The following is a 23,065-nucleotide window of genomic DNA, read 5'->3' as shown; positions in this document are numbered from 1 at the left end:
TAGGTGTGCTTGACTTTGAACTTTACAATACAGCAGTCAGACCTAGGGATTATAAGATCATATTGAACTCACTTCTTTTTAGTTGATCTTTGTGGACTGCAAAGATTGTATGTGAAAGGATTAGGGAGAAAAGAGAGACTCAATTTAAAAAGAATACATTGAGAGGTACACATGGGCAGTGAATGAAACAAGCACACAAGGGGATGTATGAATTGTCAATTTTAGGAATATCAGAGCTCTGGGGAACTTAGCTTTCCAAAATATGAAGATCACTGCAATGATGCTCAGGATTAATGTACTGGGAGGCATTGGTACAAGCTGTCAACCATTCAGATAAGGAAAGTTTACACAGCCATATAGTTTTGAAAAAGAATTTAGAACTTTTCAGCAGCTGCTTAGTACACTAATAAACTAAAGTTGCTGACAATGAAGCAGTAGGACTGGCAATTTTGGATTAATGGGATTATTGAAACAAGAGGGGAATTGTACTCAAGGAATGGGATTGTGTGCACTTTATGTAAGGCTCTGGTTAGCCAAAGGCATGATGAAATGAATAAATATAAAGTGGATTGGCAGAGAGTTTTAAAGTATGGATGACCCAAGGGTTATAAAATGCAATGATTTTAGCCTTAAAATATGCCACAATATCCAAAAAAAAAGAAGTTATGTCTTACCATAATGTTCCATCTGTGTTGTTCACCTTCTTTCATTCATCACTGATGGGTTCGGTTCCTAGCCTTCAGAACTGAGTTGGCCCTTTTAACAAGGTCGTGCCAGCAAAAAAATTCTCAACTAAGTTTCTACCCAGAATGCCCTTCTCCCTGTTACCTCAGATCAAGTTTGCTAGAGAAAGAGAAGTGAAGCCAAGGCCACTTCTGCACAAATACCCTAGGACACCACTTGGACCCAAAGCACCCACCAGGAGCCTCTGGAGGGGGAAGGATGGTGGAAAGTGATGAATGAAAGAAGATGAACAACACAGATGGAACATTATGGTAAGACATAACTTCTTTAAATGATGTTGTTAATCTTCTTTCTATTCATCACTGATAGGATAGAATCCCAAGCTACCTTGAGGTCCATGGGCAGCCCTTATGGAAGAAAATTCCTGAGTACCATTGAGCCAAAGGTAGCACTCCCTCTAGAGACCAACTCCAATTTGTAATGATTGATAAAGATATGAGGCTTAGCCCAAGTAGCAGATTTCATCCATGGAAGCCCTGGAATGGAAAGCTACAGATGTTGCCATAGATCTAGTGGACTGAGCTTTAACTTTTGGCATAGTTTCCTTACTTAAGCACTAGATGAAATGTATGCATTTCCTTAGCCATTTTGATAATGTATCCTTGAAAAGAACATCTCCCATTCTGGGCCCAGAAAAGGAGATGAAAAGCTGTTCAGACTTACGGATAGGTTTAGTCCTGTCTGGGTAAAACCTTAGTTGCCTATGCACATCCAAGGAGTGAAGGCAGTACTCTCCTCTATTGGAAAAATTTAGAAATAACACTGGTAGGTAATTGGTCTGGTTAATGGAGAATTCAGAAACAACTTTGGGAAGGAAGGATGGATTCGTCCGAAGTGATACTTTGTCTTTATACCAGATATCTTTGACTAGATAGGTCCTCTTGATACACAATGCCTGTAGCTCCGAGACCCTTCTGGCAGACATGATGGCTACCAAGAACAAACATTTCCAATAAAAAAAACTTTAGGTCACACTTCGCAGCGGGTTCAAAAGGTTTTTGACTCAAAGACTGAAGGACTAAAGTGAGGTTCCATGATTCCACAGGCTGTCTGACAGGAGGCCTGATATGAGAGGTTGCCTTGAAGAAGGCCTTGTATAGGCATAAAGAGATAAGAGGGGTGCCATCTATACCACTGTGGAAATTAGAAATTGCCACTAAGTGTACTCGTACAGTAGAGGCAGAGGCTCTATTATCAAAAAACTTAGCCAAATATTGAAGTACCACAGTTATTAGAGCCAAATAAGGGTCTAGCATGTTACCCTTAGACCAGACGGAGAACCTTTTCCATTTATCCTGATATAGTTTTCTGGTGGATGGTTTATGAGAGGCCAGAATGATGTCTTGAACAGTCGAGGAGAGATTAGGTTGCCTGGCAACTAATGGAAGTGGAGAAACCAAGTTGTCAGCTTGAGACTGGACAGATTTGGGAGGCTCAACCCTTGGGAGTGAGTAATCAGATCTAGAAGAGGGTCCAGAATCCACGGCAGGTATACTAGGTGAGGCGAAGGAAGGGGAACCAAACTTGTTGAGGCCAGAATGGAGCTATGAGGATCACCTTGCATCTCAACTGAATAGCTTTCTTTAGAAATTGTGGAATCAGGGGAAGGGAGGATAGGCATAATGAAGTCCCATGGGCCAGTTGTGTATTAGAGCATCCCTCAGGGACTCCCCCTCTGGGGGATGAAGGGCAAAATAGCTGCTGCATTTGTTGTTCGAAGGAGAGGTGAAAAGATCGCAGCAAGGCTGGCCCCAGTGGCTGAAGATTTCTGTCACCACCTCTGGGTTGAGGGACCACTCGTGAGGCAGGAGAATGCATCTGCTCGGTTTGTCCACAATTACGTTGGAGCTCCCAAGGATATGCATTGCTATCAGAAAGCGGTTGGAAGCTATTGCCCACTGTCAAATTTTCATGGGTTCTCGACACAGGGGGTAGGACTTGGTTCCTCCTTGCTTGTTGATATACCAGACCACTGACATATTGTCTGACTGAATTGTTATTGTTCAAGAAGGGAGAACCAAATGAAAGGCCTGGAATGCTAACAGCACTGCTCTCAGTTCCAGAACATTGATATGCAGGTGGGCCTCTGAGGTGGACCATGTGCCTTGGACTGTCTTCCCCTGGAAATGGCCCCCTACCCGATCAGGGAAGCATCCATGGTCACAATGGCTCTGGGCTGAGGGGATTGAAATGGGCGACTCTAAAGTTCTGCGTCTGGCCTCATCCACTAAAGAAGGTCCTGTTTGTAGGAGCTGGTTATTCGAATCTTGTAATAAAGGGGGTGATAGTTGGGGAACCATTGAAAAAGAAGGAGCCATTGCAAGATCCGCATATGTAGCTTCGCTAGAGGCACTATTGGAATCGAAGCTGCCATAGAACCCAGGGCCTAAAGAACTTATTATCTCTGAAGCCTCTCCTGAACTTTGACTGGGTGGAATGTTGAGAAGCTTTCTCGGAATATCTGATTGAAAAGAAAGGAGAATGGTGTATCCTCTGGTGATGATACTCTGCACCCAATGATCAGTGGTAATAGATTGCCAGACAGCTTGGTGCAGAGAGAAACAACCCCCGACTGCTTCCAGAGGTAAGCAATCGGGCTGCTCCTGAGGAGCATTGATAAAGCTGTCCAGAGAAGGAATCCTTGGAGAATTGGTTATGAGGACCCCTCTACCTCTGTAGTGGTGTCTTCCGGAATTGCTACCCCCTCTGCCCCTGGGGGTATCATCACCATGTGTGGCACGGAAAGGACCCTGAGATTTTTTGTGCCACATTTTCCCACTCGTCTGATTCCTGGAGAAGATATGTTGAGGACTGGAAAACCATAGGCTTATGGCAGACAGGGTCTTTCCATCTTGCTCGCACCTGGTTAGCATGTCCTTCACTTTGGAGCCAAAAATGGCTGATTCTTTGATGGGAGCATTCAAAAAGGAAGACTTAAAGGGGTCCAGGAGATCAGAGATACACATCCAGGCATGAAGCCGCATGACAATGCCTGAACCTGATGCTCTTGCCACCCCTTTGGTTGCATGTGAAAGCAACCTCATGGGCAAGTTGGACATCAATTGCAGGACTGTGAGCTGTGAGGCCACTTTGACCCTGACCTCATCAGACAACTGTCCTGCGACTGTCCCAGAGAGTTTGGAGATCAAGTCCCTCTGGAGCCTCATAAAATGTGCCAAATATTTCAGGGACCATATAGCAAAGGTCCCTGATGCAAAAACTCAATTCTCAAGTCCGTCCACCACCCAGGAGTCCCTGTTGGGTGGGTGGACAGTGGGACTTTCCTCAGCCAAGTCCTTTGTCTTGGCTGCCGCCACCACCATAGCATCAGCTGGTAACCCTTTGAACCAATGCGGGTTCTCCTCGGGAGGGGAAAGAATTTTGTCAGGTCTCCAAGGGATCGCCTCAGTGGAATCAGGGTTCTTCCAAGCAAGCTGCATGACAAGCTGGATGAGCTAGTCTGCAGGTGGGGTCACCCAAGTGGTAGAAGGCCAGGTGCAAAAAGCCTACAGGAACACAGACTTCTCAAATGAAGGGTTGGAGGGCTTCCAGTCACCTCTCTGCTTTAGCATTTCCAGGATGTCTCTGAAGGAGATATCATCAGGAGGTGACAGAGGGGACCCTTCACCATCATTGTTATCCATGTCGTCCATTAAGGACTCCTTGGGTTGAGTACATGTGCTTCCTCTTGCACGTCTTCTTTTGAGGGGGCTCCTCAGTTGGGGTCTCTGAGGAGGACTCGGAAGAATGGGTACCCTAAACAGGGGTGTCCTGCAACTTCTCTGCCTGGTGTCCCGGGGGGTAGTCTGTGGTAGCTGTAGCCCAGGGGGTGAAAACTGGGGTTCTGACATCAAAGGAGTGCTTCCAGAATTGAGAGCCCTCTCCATCGCATGGAAAGCAGGTCTGCCCGAAGATGGATGGGAGCCCGGAACTGAGAAAGACAACCTCGGGACTGGGGTCTCACCCGGCTCCAACGAACCTGCTCCCACGGATGGAGCCTCAAGCAGGATCAGTGCAGATGTGGCTATCGGCACTGAGGATGGAACTGAGGAGAAACACAGCTCCGTGCCCCCAATCCCCAGATTGAGGAAGGACCGGTTCCGCAGGAACCAAAGACCAAAGTGACAAACCTGGAGCCGGAGTGAGGTGCACTATAGGTGCTGAGGTAATGGGTTCCGAGAAGGATGTTAGAGCAGAAGGCTTCAGAACCGAAAAGATTGAAGGAAGAGTGTAAGACGAAGTCCATGGAGAAACCAACCCAAGTTCTGCAGGCAGATGGGTCTTAGAAAGTGTGGGTATCCCCCTGGCTACCAACAGCTGGTCTACAAGACTCACCACATCGTTTTCGGACAGGCTGCTAGTGGATCTAGTAGATAATCCGAATAGGAAGTCAGGGCATTCAATTAACAGGCTATAGCTATACACCTGGCCTAGAAATGGATCTACAGAAGGCGAGTATCAGGTCCGTGGTGCAAGGTCTGCCAGCACCGAAGTCCCAAGTTTTGAGACTGGGAGTAATGGGGTCAAATCCAGTTTTGTCGGTAAAATGCTCAGTGCTGAAGTTGCACTTGGAGCTGAAACAGTCTGTTCCAAAATCATAACTGATGAAGGTATCGAAGGTGTGCCCTGAGCTGAAGTGGCCACAGGTGCTGAAGTCAGAATAGGTGTGTTAAGGTCTATAATCTGTGCCAGAGGCAGGATCAGTGCCGAAACTGATGCCGGTATCGAAGGTTTCGAGATGGTCGGCACTGAGGAAGATGGAGCCATAGAGGCAGATTTATGATCCGAAGACAACTTTTGGAACTTTGATTTGACAGGCTTACCCTGATCACCCGATGGGTGAGGAGGGAAACAATTGGGATCTATTTTTGTCTTTAGTAGGAGGGGTTGAGACCTCCATCGCAGAAATGGCCTCTGAAAAGGTAGACTTAAGTAACCCTTTCAGTATTAGTTTATTTTTGAGCTCGTTAAGAGTGCGTTGACTGAAAGTCTCACAAATGTCACTAGGAGGCTGCACCAAAAGGTGTGGCACTCCCAAACAGTATACACAATCATCATGAGAATCACTATTAGGTAACTTGCCATTACATGAAGCACAATGCTTAAAACCTGAAGTACCTTTCATATCCAACATCTTGATAGAGAGACACCATAGGCCAACAGTATAACCAGTCAGAACAAATAAGTCAAACACTGTTCAAAAAAGTCATAATTGTATCAGGACAGTGATATGTAAGAGAGAAAACATAAACACCTTACTAAAACCAATCCTAACAGGCTAGACAGGAAAGAAAAATATCAGTTATGGTATTGAAGGAACACCACAAGGGTAAGGGATGAAAGGCCGCACCAACAATGGTACTTGAAAGTTTATCAACGGTAACAATGGGTAGAGTAGAAAAGGAAAAAAACAAGGTCTGACAGAAGAAAACAGACTGGAATATTATTCACTCAATAAGAAATGAAGGTATCAAAAGTTTTTCCCACAAATATCAAATAAAGTTCCACTTAGCTTAGAGCTTGGCTGAAACGTGGCTTTACAGCTACGTGGCAAATGAGATCTGAGGTAAAAGGGAGAAGGGCATTCTGGGTAGAAACGTAGCTTAAGACTTTTTCAGCTGGCACGAGCTTGGTAATAAGGCTAACTCAGTTCTGAGGGCTCAGAACTGAACCCATCAGAGATGAATGGAAAGAAGATTAACAACATCAGATGGTTAGATTCTTTAAATGTCAGTTCATGTTTGTTTAAGTACTTTTATACACCCACTAGACTGTCTTATCTTATATGCTCTGTAGAGTTAATCCCCTATGATAGAGATGCAGTTATGAGGTACTAAAAGATTGGTTAAATATAGCCTGAGGATGAACACACTTGAGTTCCTTTAAACAGGAATTGTGCTGTGTTTATAATAAACTTAGTCCTAAATAAGTTACTCTTATGCCTTTTTAATTTTGATTAGCATGAGATAGAATGAATCATTAAACAAAGATGACAGGTCTCTGTTTGTATTCTTGAAGTTAGCAGTAATTAAAAATTATAACTTGCATGTGAGAGCATGAAAGTCCCACTCTATTAGAACACCTAACACAAACAAAGATAGAACTGCATGACTTAGTGGTGGTTGCAGAAGAAGCCAGATTAAGGAAAAGACTTTGAATAAAGTGTTACCCTGGACTCTTCAGATGTTTGAGTGGGAATGATTCATATTAAATGGCATTATAGCAGACTTAATAATAAACATTATTGAAGATTTTTATAATGTTCTGGTATCACGCTGAACTCCTGCAAGACTTGGCAGGTAACTGCTTTGAATCAGAAAAGAATATAGTTGCTCTGTTATGAAAACAAAGGTCCTTTGTACATTTAATTCTGCATATTTTGTTAGTGATCTGATATAACTGCTTACTGTTATAAGGGTCTCCTTTTGAAAATTTGTACAGTATGTTCTGTGGTTGTTAAATACAGGCCAACATTTTTTAAAAAATCAAAAAATGCAAGCATCACACTGTAACAGATCCATACAAACTATTTTTTCACTATGTCTTTTTTGGGGTGGGGGTGACACCTGAGTCAACTGTATGATTTCAGACCTGTGATTCCTCACAGACAAACAGAAGCTAAAACCACTATGCCACCATGCCAACTGTTTACTTGATATTGGCTCACCCAACACCACCAGACCACTAAAGTGGTCCTCCTACACCCAAGAATGATAATTTTCTTGATGTGCACTATTGAGGAAAATAACCAAGGTGACATAACTATAGACATGAATGCCAATGACAGGGTTTGAATTCTGCACTCATACCAGTGAGAGATCAGGGCTAAACTCTACACTCAAATGACTTAGAGGTCAGAACTAAATATTACTTTCATACCAGTTAGAGATTAGGGTTAAACTAGGTCAGGGTACAGTACACCCACAAGCATAATCTTTGAGATAGCTGTGTATCACTTCTATTCTCTACTTGTTTCATTTATATTTTTTACACACAATACCTTTAGCATCAACCTGTAGTCCAACCTTGAAACTTTGTCACTGTTTCCTCCCCCCAAACTGCTCCTTTACTGTACAACTTGAAAATAGCATTTCTTGGAGATGGTCAGGAGGAGAAGAGGAGTTAAGATGCATGGCCAGTTTGCCTCTCCTCGAGGGAGTGGAAAAAGAGCAGCACATATGTTTACCTGTCCTTCAAGCAGAGAAGAAAGGGAAATGCATGCTCAGATGTGCTCCAGATGTTAATCCTCTGATGCAGGCTGAGGAAAAGGAAAGCTTTACCTATGAGCTGTCAACAATATTTTTTCATCCCATTTGTTGAAAATTACATACTGAAAATGGTAAGCCAAAAACCTTAAAAAAAAAAACATACAAAAAACTTTTAAACAGTGGGCAAGCCCTTATGTTGGGGGCATGTCCCATACCCCCAAAATTATATATACCAACTTCATGGTAAAAAAATAGTGAAGAAAGTGGAAGCCCTCCAAAACAAGCCCCACCGGTTCGTACAACATGAAACACTGTGACAAAACTCATCGTGACAATGAATTCTCACACTTAAGTTGTTCTACCACTAGAACGGTGAAAACCCATAACTAAGCCCTGAGGAACTGCCAGGGAACCTCTCTTGGGGTGGGCAGAGATACTGAAGATGTCACCCACAGGTCAGGGAGATGCCCTGCAGAAACCATTTCATGCCCCACTTCTTGAATGTGAGTATATATGTTGAAGTTAGGGTATTGGGGATTTCCACCAGCTTTTCAGCTAAGAAAGGCCTGTCTACATAATGACAACCACTCACTGCTGCTCCACTACTCAGCTGCCAGGACTTGAATGCACACACAGTCATCTGGATAGGCCTCTACCTGGTGAGTGAAAGAGTCTGGACTTGTCTCTGGTTTGGGACATTGTAAGATGTTACTGTGTTTCCTTGTCTGGGACCCTGTACCAGGCAGTGATACAGCTGGGAGTGATCCCAGTAGTAATGGGCACTCAGGATAGATAGTGCCATAGGCAGGGAGTGAAGGCAAAAGTCAGCAGTGGCTCTAGACAGGAAAATATGAAGTGGAATATAAAATAGTCACAGAACTGGAAGGAGGATGCCTCTATTGCAAAAAAAAAATTGCATTGATTTTAAAACAAGCACACAACAATATGATCCCCACACCCCAGCATGTGCATACAGTGTCATTTTTGTAAAGTTCACAGATTCTACCATCCTCCATACTAGAAGCCATACTTATTCAAATTCTCTTAACAAGACACTCATTAATTAACCATATAACAATGTAATTCTATATAGTCAAAGCCAAACAGCCCAATATAAACGCTTACCAACATTTCTGCTAGAAAACTTAGGTAGGGTTTGCAGTCTTTGTTGTCTAGCACTATGACATACCTAGATCCTGCATTGCCCATTCACTCCCAAGGTTTAAACTACCAGATGGAAGGATAGTTGCCTTGTAGTTGCCTCTTTTCCTTGAGCTTCTAACCTTATTATATCTTTCTAACATCACAATTTCCTGAAGGGCAGACAATTATTTTTCAATCATGACTCACAATTGTGCTCATCCTGTGCAGTTTAATAAGGACACAAAATTGCAGTGGGCACAGCGAGCCAGTAAGCATGCATGTCTTTAAAGGTGTAATTCATGCATCCTAGTGTGATCTATCTCAAAAATGAAATACTAGTGGCTTCTGCCCTCTTATTTAAAAAAAGGAACTAATAATTACTTACTTCAAGTCACCTTACTTATGTAAGAGTTAATGACATTACATATTTTATTATTTTCTTAAAAGAATGACAGGTTAGAATATAATGAGCAGAGCGCTGTTCAGGAATACACTCTTAGTCTTTCTCTCTCTGTCTCTGGTTTCCCTCACCTGTAACATCTTTCCTATCACAGTGACCCTTGTTCATGTGCATTAAAATAAAAAAATGTGCACCAGCTTCCACAGCAATACTAAACATACAGCATGAAGGTTACATGTAAGTTTCATTTTGGTACTCAACTGAAGTTCCCAATGTATTTGACTTACTTCATTGTACACCTGACTTGAAGGGAAGAGAGTCTTGAAGCTGGAACCAAATCCAATGATGTTGAATAGGCAAGCAGGCACCAGACTTTTCAGAATCACTAACATTGCATCCTTAAGGAAAAGAAACAGAAAAAAAAGACAGAACATTAAGTCATAGTGTAACTTAAATCACTAGCCCATATTACTGGAACTAATAATGTTAACTGACCATTGGCCTGAAAAAGATACTAATTTAATTTTACATATGACTGACTCATGAACGACCATCTTCAGCCACTATCTGAGACAAAAGTGAAACAGGAATAAATTAATTCAAAGCATCACTTGAATCAACAAAAAAAAGAAAAAACAAACTACATTACCTACTGTAAATGCAAAACAAAAGAAATACTGATTCAGTACATTCTGGAAACATTCAAAAGCAAACAAAGAATATACTATGTAAAACACATACTATAGCTGTAACACAGAGCTGCTAATTCTTTGCAGCCTTAGAGCCATATTTCAAACTTGGTAAGATCCTGGGGGGGGTATATTGCCATTATCCAAAATATATCTGCTTTGTAACTGATCCTATCAATATTTCTGAAAAGTGAACTTGTGATTTTCAAAATATTGAAGTTGAAGTTGTGAGTTTTGCCAAAATATTTCCAAATCCTAAATGGCATCTCAGAGTTTTCTCTGTATTCCAAAGTCCAGCAATCTCAGAGTTAGTATGTGTGTGTGTGTGTGTGTGTGTGTGTGTGTGTGTGTGTGTGTGTGTGTGTGTGTGTGTGTGTGTAGATCCCTATCAGATAACTTGAAGTTTCAAAACTTTGAAATTCATATGGCCTGGTCCACATGATTGAAGTTTAGAAACTTTGAATATTTTGAATGGAGATTGCGGTACAGCAAAGATTGGGAAATTTACCCTTTTCCTCACTGTAGTGCGATCTCAGTGTTGGCATATTTAATTTGCAGGAGGTGTAGGGGGTGCAGAGGGTGAGGCTTACCCCTGCAAAAATTAAAAAAATAAACTTTTTGCTTTTATTTTTTTAATGTTCAAATTTCCACAACTTTGATCATATAGTCCCAACCATATGATTTTTTTAATTTTCAGAACTTCGATCATTTGATAAGAATCTACACACACATATATATATATATATATATATATATATATATATATATATATATATGATGCAGGGGACTGAAGTCACCCCTATGCATTTTAGATGTTAAAACTTAGCTTTACAGTCTTTCATTTTCTAAACTTAGTGTTGTATGACTTATAACAGGGAGCCATTTTGTATGCCTACTGCACAGTCAAAGTACTGCACAAGCTCAGTAAAGGAAAAAAAAGCAGATGTGTAATCACTTTGATAGGCATGCATCTAATGTTTGAATGTAATCAAATAAAAATAATGGTCACAGTAATCTATCTCATCTTGATCCTCTCAGACATGTATACTGCTGTCCCACTGACAAGCTCAGTGGTCATTTTAAGAATGATTATGTAGCTGGTTCAGCTTTCACACATAGTCTGCCTACACTGCAATTCCCTAAAACAACCATAATTTCTCTGTATACCACTGATGTTTGATTGTGATATCATTAAAAGAAGTTACAGTTAATGTAATGTATTCAGACACCTGCAGTTGACTACCATGAGTAGTTGCATCACTGATCAGTTTAACATGAATTAAGTAACTATTTTTGCTTTCACATTAATAGCTTACCAACCCCACTATCTCCTCCTAAAAAGAAGTCATACTTTGTAAGCATCTTTAATGTTTCATTGTGTTGACTGTGAAAGAAAATGCAGAGTAATGTATTTCAGTAACTCCTCTCAGACACGTTCACTGCAGCCTCCCCTTACAAGCCACATCAGTGATCATTTTAACAGTGATAGCCCAAATAGCCCACCCACCTACTTAGACATTCAAAATAACCAGCCATGCTTTCTGTGTACACTTCTAATAGTGATTGTGATTAACATGAAAGAAATTCTGTCCAAAGCAATGTAGTTCAACTCACATGTTTCAGACATTTATACTTTAGACCCTTGCTGCAAACTCAATTTGATGATTATTATAACTGTGATAATAAACTGCATCCCTCCAAAAATATCCATGCTTTTCACATACCCATCTGATGGTCATGCTGAGCTGATGACTTTTATGTGCATCTGCCAATACTACATTTTCAGACATTTTTTTCCTTACCTCTCCCCTCAACCATAATGTAGCCTCAGGGTGCTTTCCTGGCTTCCACATTCATCCAAATCTGGATCCCCACTGACTAACTTGTGGGTACCCAAGGCATAACCCTTCACTGTGTTTGCCTCCTGACTCCTCGAGAAATTGACCTCAATGCTACTTCATTTGTAGCCCTACAGTGAGTGAATGACCTGACATGGGAATTGTAGACATGAAGCCATCATTCTTATGGTGACCAGTCAAGTTCCCTAGCTTTGGAAATGAGTAATACAGTGACAAAAAGACACTGTTGCTACCTCCTTTAATCTGAGTTGATGACTTGTAAAGCTCTTGATCTTCATCAGAGGTCTCAAAGACATTACATTTCCCCAAACCTTCCCTACAGATATGGAGAGATGGTCATCAGGCTGCCACTTCATACTATTCCTCAACCACCACTGCAACCTCAGTAATTCACTTTAATGTAGCTAATAAAGGTTTCATTTTTCACCCAGCTTTTGTACATGCCTGTTCCAAATCTGGGAGCTATTACCTTCTAAGACAATGTGTCTCTGAGGAACTGTGATTAGTGTTAAAACCAGAGATGTAGCAAGGGAGTTTGGTGCCAATGGCAATATACTCCTTGCAACACTCCAGGCCCACACTGACCCCCCCCCCCCAACCATCAGGGCTGGCCCAGTGTTAATAAGCAGTACTGTGGAATACTGAAGCTGTATTTTCTGACTAGAGCTGTGACATTTTATACTACAAACTGCAACAACCAAGTGGTAACATATAGTATTTTAAATAATTCAGAAAAAAAAAAACTATATCTGACACTATTACTTTCCTGTTTGGAGCCGAAAACATTTAGCTTTGCATTTTATAAGACAGAACATGCATTGTTAATAAAACACTATTCTGTGGTAATAAATGCAATTTTAAAACATCAAAAATGTACTAATCAGACTGGAATTATGACGGGGAAGTGGGGATACTGATGGGAACTGTGACATTCTGTGTTACACTTGAGAGCAATAGAGAATTGACATTCATAAATCATAAATCAAAACACAGTATTTTAAAATGCTTATGGAAATCAACATTAAACAGTATGTTGTAGAATTAAAAAGATGGGATGCATATGGTTAGTAACAGTGCACTGCTGTGCACTGACTAGCCCTTTTCTCAGATGCCTTTTTGAGAACGGGGTTCTTGGTTCGAGCTGTGTGTGACATTTTGCATCACAACTGGGAAGAGGAGCCTTGACTGGAGCAGTGACATTTTGCACTGCATTTGGTGACATTAGAGAAGTAAAAAGAACAAAAGAAAAAGAATACAGAAAACACATTGTTAACACTGTAGCACTATTAGAGTGAAGCAGTGACATAAAGCAAAACTAGTGAGGAGACCAACTTTATCACTATAATTCTGAATTAAAAAAGATAAACTGACTGGCACATTGTTAACAACTCAGTGCAACTGTGTCTGATACAGCCCTATGGTGAAATGTCTGATGACTGAGTAATGAGGGTGCTGACTACAGCTGAAAAAGAAGAAAGAGAGACAGTATGAGAGAGAGAGAAACAGACAGACAAAGAAAGTTGCAAGACTTTGAGCTAGCACTGTTTAAGCTGCTACATAAAGATATATATATTGAGAGAGAGAGATATACACATATGTCTATATACAGAAACAATTGCAAGAAGCAGGAAGAAAAGTGATGGATTGTGGCCTGTGGGCTGTCTGATGGACAGGAAAAGTCGAGAACCACTACAAAAGAAAGATGTAAAACTATGGATGCAAGGAAGCCCTTAACCTTAAGACCAGAAGTATTCTCAGAAGGGCTTTAAGCTATCGTGAATCATATAATACGTTTATAGAATGACAAGTGGTCACAGTCCAGCAACACTATGTCTTCAGGTAAACTGATCATGCAGGCTATAAGGTAATACAATAAAGCTAGAGATAATGGGAAAGTAATCTCCTTATTTCTAGACTTGTCTAAAGCCTTCAACCCAGTTTGCCACAGCAAATTTCTAGTTCACGTTCTCACTAGATCACTCTCAGACCACCATTCTGTGTTTCAAAAGATACCTGCCCAATATGTATCAGTCAATGAAAAGGCCCCTCCACAGTATCTCCATACCTGATAGCCACCACTGGTGTGCTACAAGGATTTGTCCTTAGTCTGCTCCTCATTAACATTCTCAACAACACCCTCCATACATAAACAAATCAGGCCTCCTTAATACAATACCCCAATGGCTCCACACTCATTTGCATATCTGACAACATGGCACACCTCCAAAACATTACTCAGGAAACTTTAACAGCCCCTGAAACATGGCTTTGTAACTCATGACTCATACTCAACCCAAAAAAAAAATAAAGCAAAAAAAAAAAACAAAAACAAACAAACAACTACTTTTCCCCAAATCCTTCTCTTACAAAAACCCAAAATTTAAAGTCCTCACCCTTGATAATACAACCATCAAAGTCACTTCTCATAGCAAATTATTACAGATGATAGTGGAATGCAATCTTAAATTTGACCCACATATACAAAATTACATACATAAAACTCATCAAAAACTAGGGATGCTTTACAGAGCCAAAAACCTGCTGCCAAAAACCTGCTGCTCTTGCTACTACTTATCTCCTCCCCACAATTCTTTATGGTGCTCCTATCCTTATTAACCACCGGTCATCCAAAAATCAAAATCTAAATAATGCTATAACAAAGTTGCTAAATTTACAGTAAATACCCCCTTCAGTATCCACAACTGTATAACATTAAAAAGCCTAAATTGGTTAGAACTACCAATAAACTAACGTACACACAGCTTCTAACTACCTATAGAATTATCCAGCATCCACCTGCTTGTCTGTCACTAAATACCATTCTATACAACTATGTTCCCATTCTGTCATTACAATCCAGTGACCAAAAACTCCTGTCTGTCCACAAACCTAGCAAATCTGCCGGGCATTGTCTGTACTTGTACCATGTTGCTAAGTCCTAGAACTCATCTGGATCCATCAGGTCCTCCATCCTATCCTTCAAAACCATTTTGAAAGACTTTCTGTCCTCTGGCTTTCCCTCTTAATATACCATGCACCTGTTATCCTTTCACTTCATATTGCAATTCCTGTTTCTATTATACTAACTTACCTTTAATTTCTCTATAAACTGGCTAAAATTTCTCTAAATATTAACTTGTGCCTATTCTTAGCCAATGTTTTCATATTATGTCTAATGTGGTATAATTATTTAAATTATACATGTTTCTTTATTATTTTTAAAGATTGTAAAATTATTGCTCTTGAAATGTTTTGTACTACTTTGAGGCTTTTCTCTCTGGGCATCTGCTGAAAATGGGCTCTTACCCAATCAGACTTTCCCAGTATTTGAGCATAAGTAAATAAATACAGTGAACATACTGAAGGCCATACTGTATAGTTCATGCCTCTCCAATCGAAAGCAGTAGAAAAGGAGCAATAAACACTTAAATGATATGTAAGAATGTTTATAGGCTTGACTTCAAAGCTCATAATTGTTCAACCAAACAGAAATAAGATTGAGTTATTAGCAAAAGTTTCCTGTCAAACTGAAAGAAAAAAAAATATTTCTGTAAAGACAGACAGTATATAAATTTGGAGTGGAAGTTAGAATAATACTGAACATATTTACAGAGCACTCCATTTTTTCAAAAGGCAGTAAGCTTGCCTAAACTGATTTTGGGTCTGTGTAGTTTTTAACTGAGTTGTAAAAGATTATTCCATTTTTGTAGAAGGAAAACGTGATCATTTAGCATATGTTTATTTTAATACTCTCATTATTCACATAGCTACAAACTCTTAGTACAATTCTCTAAACTTCTAAACCTACACACAGCATTATGCTGTCTTTCATACTACCAGCTTTGTCAAAAGATAACTACCTCTAACTACTCCTTATAATATCCATACATAATTACTTGATTGTGAGCTTTTAAACCTTATCTGATCACCTATTCCATATGCTTGCATGCTTTTGTGAATTTAATCTCATTGTATATTTTCATTATGCCTGTGAATATTTTCCCTTTTCAATATAATTCAATTGTATGATATACTACCCTGACACTTTGTATATATAATTTTCTTTCTATCAACTATATACATCATAATTATGCATTTTTTCTTTGTTTCTTTTGTTTGATTCTTTGTGAATTAATGAATTATGCTTATGAATTAATACTATGCAATAATAATACTATACAATTGTTTTTTTTTCTGTGGAGCTTTTCTCCCCGGGACTCCACTGGAAAAGGGCACTGGCTCAGTCGGACTTTCCCGGTCAACAAATGTCAAATAAAATACATAAATAAAATGAAATAACTACACAGCAGTACTGCAACATGTAATGGAAATTTCAGAAGATAATTAGCTGCTTTGGTATGAGTAGGGGGCTAACAGAGATTGCCTCTAATCTGTGTAACTTAAAAAGCAGAGTACAGAGCAATAAATCAGGCCTTTCTTTTACTGACAGTGTAATAACTTCAGTTTTAAAAGTGTTCTTTTTAGGGTGTGGTGCTAATAAAAGAGATTATACTGTTCTGCTTAACATATTTTACTAGTCAGGTAAGCTTTTAGTGGAAAAGTACAGTTAAATAAGTTACACACATATCAGTTACAGTAGATGTTTGAATTTATCACTGCTGCAGTGGCATATGAGCTGTATCCTGCCCAGGGTACAGCAACTGACCAGTCTTCACAAAGCCCTCAACACACAGCCACCCTGGTTGCTTTCATAGGCTAACCTACTATTGCAATGAAGTATAAAAGCAGCCAAAGTGACTGAAAACCTTCAGGTCTTTCTTGCCAGCTCATGTAGTCAGCTCAAGCAAACTCATCTGACTTCATCTAAGTAGTACTGTCAAAATGGGGTGAAAGTGCAAAGTGTCTGGGATGAGACAGGCAGATAGACAGACAGACAAAAGCACATCAGTCTCAGGGAAATGTTGGCAATGATCCATACTACCAAATGTCAAAACCAACAGTACTGTAGAACACTGTTTCTCCTCTGCTTTCTGTCTTATAGATTTGCTTTTCTTTCCTCTAGATAGTACATTAAGCTGCTTAAATAATGTTATATGTTTTAGCCACTAATATCATATCCTTGTCATTAAATTTGTAGATAAATATTAGCATGCACTGCATGTCTGCTAATGCCAATGTCTTTGAATTATTGTTTTTCACAGAACCACATCACCAACAAAAAGAGTACATATGTTTCATTGTATGCCACCTACATGGTGTATGTGTGTGTGTGTGTGTGTGTGTGTGTGTGTGTGTGTGTGTGTGTGTGTGTGTGTGTGTGTGTGTGTGTATGCACACGCGCGTGTGTGTTTCTTTATCATTTGTCCTTTTGTTGTTTTAAACCACAGTCTTCTTGGTATTTAGACTTTAAGCAGGGATGATATGAGTAAATAACACTATTTCTAGAAGACTGAGTGATTGAGTTTTAAAGAATGGGATAGTTATTTCCCATGTAATATATAATACAGTATAACATATTACAGTGGAATGTGTTTCTGTGAGATTTAGTCACACCTGATCTGGTTTGATCTTAGCAGTTTTAAAACCACATACCAGATGTAACTAAATACAGCAATGACAAGCTCCCCAGTCATATATTATTCATATTTTTGCTTTTTCTCATTTTGCTGCTGTTGTTTTTAATGAGCCCTTGCAGTCCTTTTTTCTCATGATTTTTTCTGTAAATAATATTTTATATAAACCTAACTTTACTAAAAATCATTTGCATTATATTTTTAAATCAGTTTAATACCCTTTAATGCTGTTCTTACCTTGCTGTAGTTCTACATCCCACTTAATGGGATGCATCTGATTCTGTTGCATTTTTTTCTCTTTACTTTCTGGATGTTCATAAACAATCACAGTTAATCTGGAACTGGATATTATATTATCTATTCCATTTGTTGCTGTAAATGGTATAGATGAATGTTACACAACATGCTCTATTTAAGCAATCATTACTAGACAATATAACAAAAATCTTTAGCTTTTTCTTTGCATTTTCCTTCTGCCAGATGTGATTCTTGTGTCCTAACAAGTATTATTTTTTTTCAATTTGATTGTGAACTGTTCTTTTGACAGCCTTCAACATTATTAGCTTATTTCCTTCCAGAATAAAAATGGAGACAGTACATATTTCCTTACTGAAAGGAAGGCCCCCTTCATTTTTAATATCTTTTCAGTAACTGCATTTCTTAGTCATTCTCAATGCATCTTTGAAATTCTTTCAATATTTTTCTGTCATTGGTAATTATAGAATTGCCCAATAAATCAAAAGCTTTTTAATAATTCATCATACATTTCTGGTAAATATCTACTACTCACTTAATAAGACACCTTCTACAAAATAGTACATATATGGTTTACATGATACAGAGGTTTGCAGAATATGTTTTGCAAATGTTTTAGTTTGTGTTTCTATGTGAACAACTTTAACATCATCATAAATAAGGAATAGAATTTCTTAAATCTCTGCACTGTCACTAACACATTTTCTATTTGAGAATATTTCTGTTGAGCAACTGTGAATGACCTACAGATAACTCGTTTATTCTCATCTAGGATTATTTATTTATTTATTTATTTATTTATTTATTTATTTATTTATTCCAGTTTGGTGACCAGGGAGGTCCACTGGGCTTGAGAGCCCATTTTCAGTAGAGGCCCGGGGATAAAAGCTCCACAATACACAGTTACATTACATAGAGAACTACAAGAAAATATTTGCATTGCAATCAACAGGTAGTATAACAATCAACAGGTAGTATTACAGTCAAAACAGGTATTCAGTAAAGACAGCAAAACTATTAAACATTTTTCAAGACAAAGACAGGCATGCAGCATAATGGCTGGATGTTACTGTTTAATTACATTTATAATCTAAGTATATGAGAGAAATTAGGAAGGTATGAAGGTTAGCCAGGAGAGGAGGAGGAACAGAGCTTAGGAGGTATGAGTTGAAGAGTGCAGTTACATTTCCTGTGAAGAAACAGGTAAGAATGAAGTTGTGTTTTGAAGGTGTGTATATTGTCTGGGTTCTCAGAGTAGAGGGCTGGGCATTCCATTTTTTGGCTAGGGAAAAGGAGAGTAGAAGCTGACCAGCTGGGCACTGGGGTTTTTGGATGATTATAAGGTTTTGCTGAGTAGATCTAAGGGGTCTAAGGGGGATATATGGTTGTAGGATATTAGATTATGCAGGACAGCTAGTAGGTTAGAATAATAATTTGTGGGCTGTGACGATTTGGAGGAAGTCAAGTTGATTAGGGAGTTCAAGCCAATTTAAAGAGTGTAGGGAGGTGCAGTGATGGGAGGAGGATTTTGCCTTGGTAGCGAATCTGGAGATTTTGTTGTAGTATATTTCCAGTTTGGAGGTGAGGGTGGAAGATAGATTGGTAAGCAGAAGACCAGTATACAAAAGAGCGGGGAGGAGATTGGTAGTGGCCAAAGTTTGTCTGGTGAAGGGAGTGAGGAAGTGGTTGTTTCTGTAGAGTATGCCAAGTTTTATGTGAGTTTTCTTGATGTTAAGTTGGATGTGAGTACTGAATTTTAAGTGTTTGTTGATGGTGACCCCCAGGAGTTTGGAAGAGGGAACGACTTCGATAATGGAATTGTTAAGGCTGGTAATTTGAAGTGAGTTTTTATCAATAGGAGTGGATTTTGAGGGAGTGACTAGAAGAATCTTAGTTTTGTTAGCGTTTAGTGAGAGGCGGTTTTGGTGCATCCAGTTTTCAGTAGATGAGAAGGCAGTTTGAGTTAGAGACTGAAGATCAGATAGGTTAGAGGTGCAGAAGATAGTGGAATCATCTGCATATTGGACAATTTTGGTATTGGGTATGGCTTTGTAGAAATTATTAATAAAGATGTTAAATAGCAAAGGGCCTAGTATGGAACCTTGGGGTACTCCTGTAGGGGTGAGGAGGAAAATGAAGGAGGCCTGGCCCCATTTGACAGCTTGGGACCTGTCAGAAAGATAGCTGGAGAACCAGGAAAGAGTTTTTTGGGAAATGTAGAGATTCGCTAGATGATTTAATAGATGGTTGTGAGAGATGGTATCGAAAGCTTTAGATAAGTCTAGTAGAACAGCTGAAACTATGTTACCAGAATCCCGAGCGAAATTGACAGAATGTAAGAAGGATAGAAGGGCTGTGTCGGTACTGTGTCCAGGGAGAAAGCCGTGTTGGGTAGGAGAGAGTAGCTGGTGTTCAGTAAGGAATGGCATGAACTGCAAGTGTATGCATTTTTCAAGAAGTTTAGAGATTGGTGAGAGGATGGTTATAGGGTAGAAATTCGAAACATTACAGTTTTTATCACCCTTGTGGAGTGGTAGAATAAATGCAGAACACCACAGTATGGGTACATAGTATTCAAGTAGCGATCTATTTATGAGGATGCTGATAGGAAAAGCACTACCGTCGGAGGCAATTTTTAAGAAGGAGGAAGGAATGTTGTCAGGGGCATTGGTGCAAGGTTTAAGTTTGGATAGAAGCTTTTTTATAAGGTAGGTGGATACAGGTTTAAGTTAAAAAATAAGGGGTGTAGGAGAGGAAGAGGAGGAAGCTTGAGCAGAGGGGGATGGAGGGTTATTGTTGGGGAAGGTCTTGATTAGATCAGCAATAGATGAGATGAAGAAGGTGTTGAATAGTTTGGTGATTTCTTGTTCAGATTTACTAGTATCAGGACATGGGTTGTTTTTTGTACCAGGCTTGAGGAGGGAATTAATAGAGCTCCAGAATTGTTTGGGGTTTTTTTGCATGATTTATTTGGAGTTTAATGAAGTAGGATTTTTTATCTTTACTGACTTGTTTTTTAGCTTGGTTTCGCAGCTGTTTGTATTTAAGTAACAATACAGGCTGTTTATGTTGGAGATAGCTTGTCCAGGTTTTGTCTCTTTGTAGCATAATTTTTTTGGTTTCTTTGGTAAGCCATGGGGCGGTTTTAGCTTTAACTCTTTTTGTTCTTATTGGAGCTAGGGAGTTTAGGACAGTTAAGAATATAGAGTTGAAATAGTCAACGGCATCATCTAAAGGTAGGGTTTTTAGTGGGTTCCAGTTAGTGAACTTAAGGGAGTCAGAAAAGGTAGAAGGGTTAAAGTTAGCGAGGTTGCAAGTATGGAAGAGTTGGTGGGAATGTGAGAAAGAGGGTGTAGCTCTATGGGTGAAGGCAGGGAGGTGGTCACTTAATGTGTCAGGAGTGACACCAGATTTTGTTATTTTGTTAGGGTGATATACCAGGATCCAGTCTAGGATGGAGCCTGGGGGGTTGGTTTTGTTGGGCCTAGTAATGGAGTTAGTAAGTTGAGTGAAACTGAAGAGATTGATTGAAATGGTAGGATTAGGGTCGATGATTTTTTGCCAGTCAATATTTACATCACCCATAATATAGGTTTCAAGTTTAATATTAGAGGAGGTCCAGGAGAGGATGTCTTCCAGGGTATTGGTGTTGGTACCAGAAGGAATATAGAGGGAGATGATGCAGATATTTTTATGGTTGTTTAATTTTAGAAGCCCAGTTACAAGTTTGGCATTATTAAAGGAAGGGATAGGGTTAGGGTAGGGAGTGATGGACAAATGATTGGAGTAGATTATAGCTACACCACCACCTCTTTTACTTAGGCGGTCGGATCGGAGAGATTGATAGCTGGGGAGAAGGAATTCGGAGTCAGTTATGTGTGGTTTTAGCCAGGTTTCAGAGATAGCTACAATGTCAGGTATATTATGATTGAGCCAGGCATGAAAGAGGGTAAGCTTGTTTGCTAATCTTTGGGCATTGATGGTGAGGAATTTAAGGTATTTACTGGTGGATTTGTTGTTGGAGCTAGGGTTGTTTGTTAGAGAAATGTTTGGTCCTGGGTTGGGATGAATGTCGCCAATTCTGACTGGCATCTATGTGCAGCATAACTGGCTTTTTTTACATCATGGTGATTTAATGCTGGTACATCTTTAACAAGATTATTCAGCATTTGAAAGTCATGATCTTGTTTATAGCCCCATTCACTGACTACATCTTGCTCTAATAACTTTTTAGAGGCATAGTTATCTCAGACATATTGGATATAAATTTTGCAAAATAAAGCATTTCAAGAAGCCTTTGCATCATTGTCTTCTGATACTGACATTTGCACAGTTGCTCTCATTTTTTTCTATCATGTTTCAGGCCTTCTTACATTAAACTATGGCCCATGTATTACAGACATGTCAATATTATATTACATTTGATCTCATTTAGCTTGAAATTGTGCTATCTGCTCTGCAGCTGTGCTCAGCACTTGTCATAATCTTTATGTGTCTAATATCACAATAGATCATCAATTACATTTACAATACTTTCCAGTATTTGAGCTACTTGTGTAATAGTGCTTTAGAATATCTCTGCTGCTGAATAAATACCAGATATAAGTCTAAAGAAGCTGTTTCTTATTAACAGTAAATGCACACAATTTGGATCTTGCTTAATCTAACATTATCTACCATGCACTATGCTTGACATTGAATACTGCAAGAGAAAATGCATTTGACATTTCTGACACCACTTATTTAGCTGTGAAGTAATGTTTTATTTTAATCATTGCATTCAGGTCTTACAGATGAATGCAGATAAGACTCCTGTCTTTCTTTACAGCAGTCATCATACTTTCAGTCATTCTGTTGACTCTGCTTTTAAATTGCTTCTAAGCTTTCCATTTTCTTTTAAACCCCGTTTTGCTATACTCCTGAAAGGTAGTGACACATGCATAGAAATATTTACCAATGACATAGTACCAGGTTTTATTTTACATAATATTCATCTCTCAAAAATTCCTACCCTGCAAATAAATCAGCTATACCTTGAGGATATGATTGCTGTAAATCTGCGAAGCATCTGAGATGACACTATGACTGTGTGATTGATTCTGTAAAAGTGCATTTTTTTGTTTTTACACTGTGAATTAATTTTATAATTCATATCAAGTCTTATTCCTTTTCACCTGTGCTCTACTGAATGCCTTAGTGGATTCCCCCTACACTACCCATTCCAGAAGTCCAT

General features: G+C 39.3%; 1 protein-coding gene across 1 annotated transcript in view; it reads right to left on the bottom strand.

Annotated features, from left to right (window-relative positions):
- Positions 1–23,065, bottom strand: part of VWA5B1 (von Willebrand factor A domain containing 5B1) — a 1,382,556-nt gene that overhangs the window by 422,530 nt on the left and 936,961 nt on the right. Inside the window, exon 10 of the mRNA XM_044060446.1 lies at positions 9,783–9,893. Within this exon, the coding sequence (XP_043916381.1) occupies positions 9,783–9,893 (111 nt within the window). The remainder of the gene's footprint in view (positions 1–9,782; positions 9,894–23,065) is intronic.

The sequence above is a fragment of the Protopterus annectens genome, chromosome 2.part0, assembly GCF_019279795.1.
Source record: "Protopterus annectens isolate FY-2018-M chromosome 2.part0, PAN1.0, whole genome shotgun sequence".
NCBI lineage: Eukaryota > Metazoa > Chordata > Ceratodontiformes > Protopteridae > Protopterus > Protopterus annectens.
Note: the sequence above shows the minus strand (reverse complement) of the source record. Positions and strands in the feature narration are given on the sequence as shown.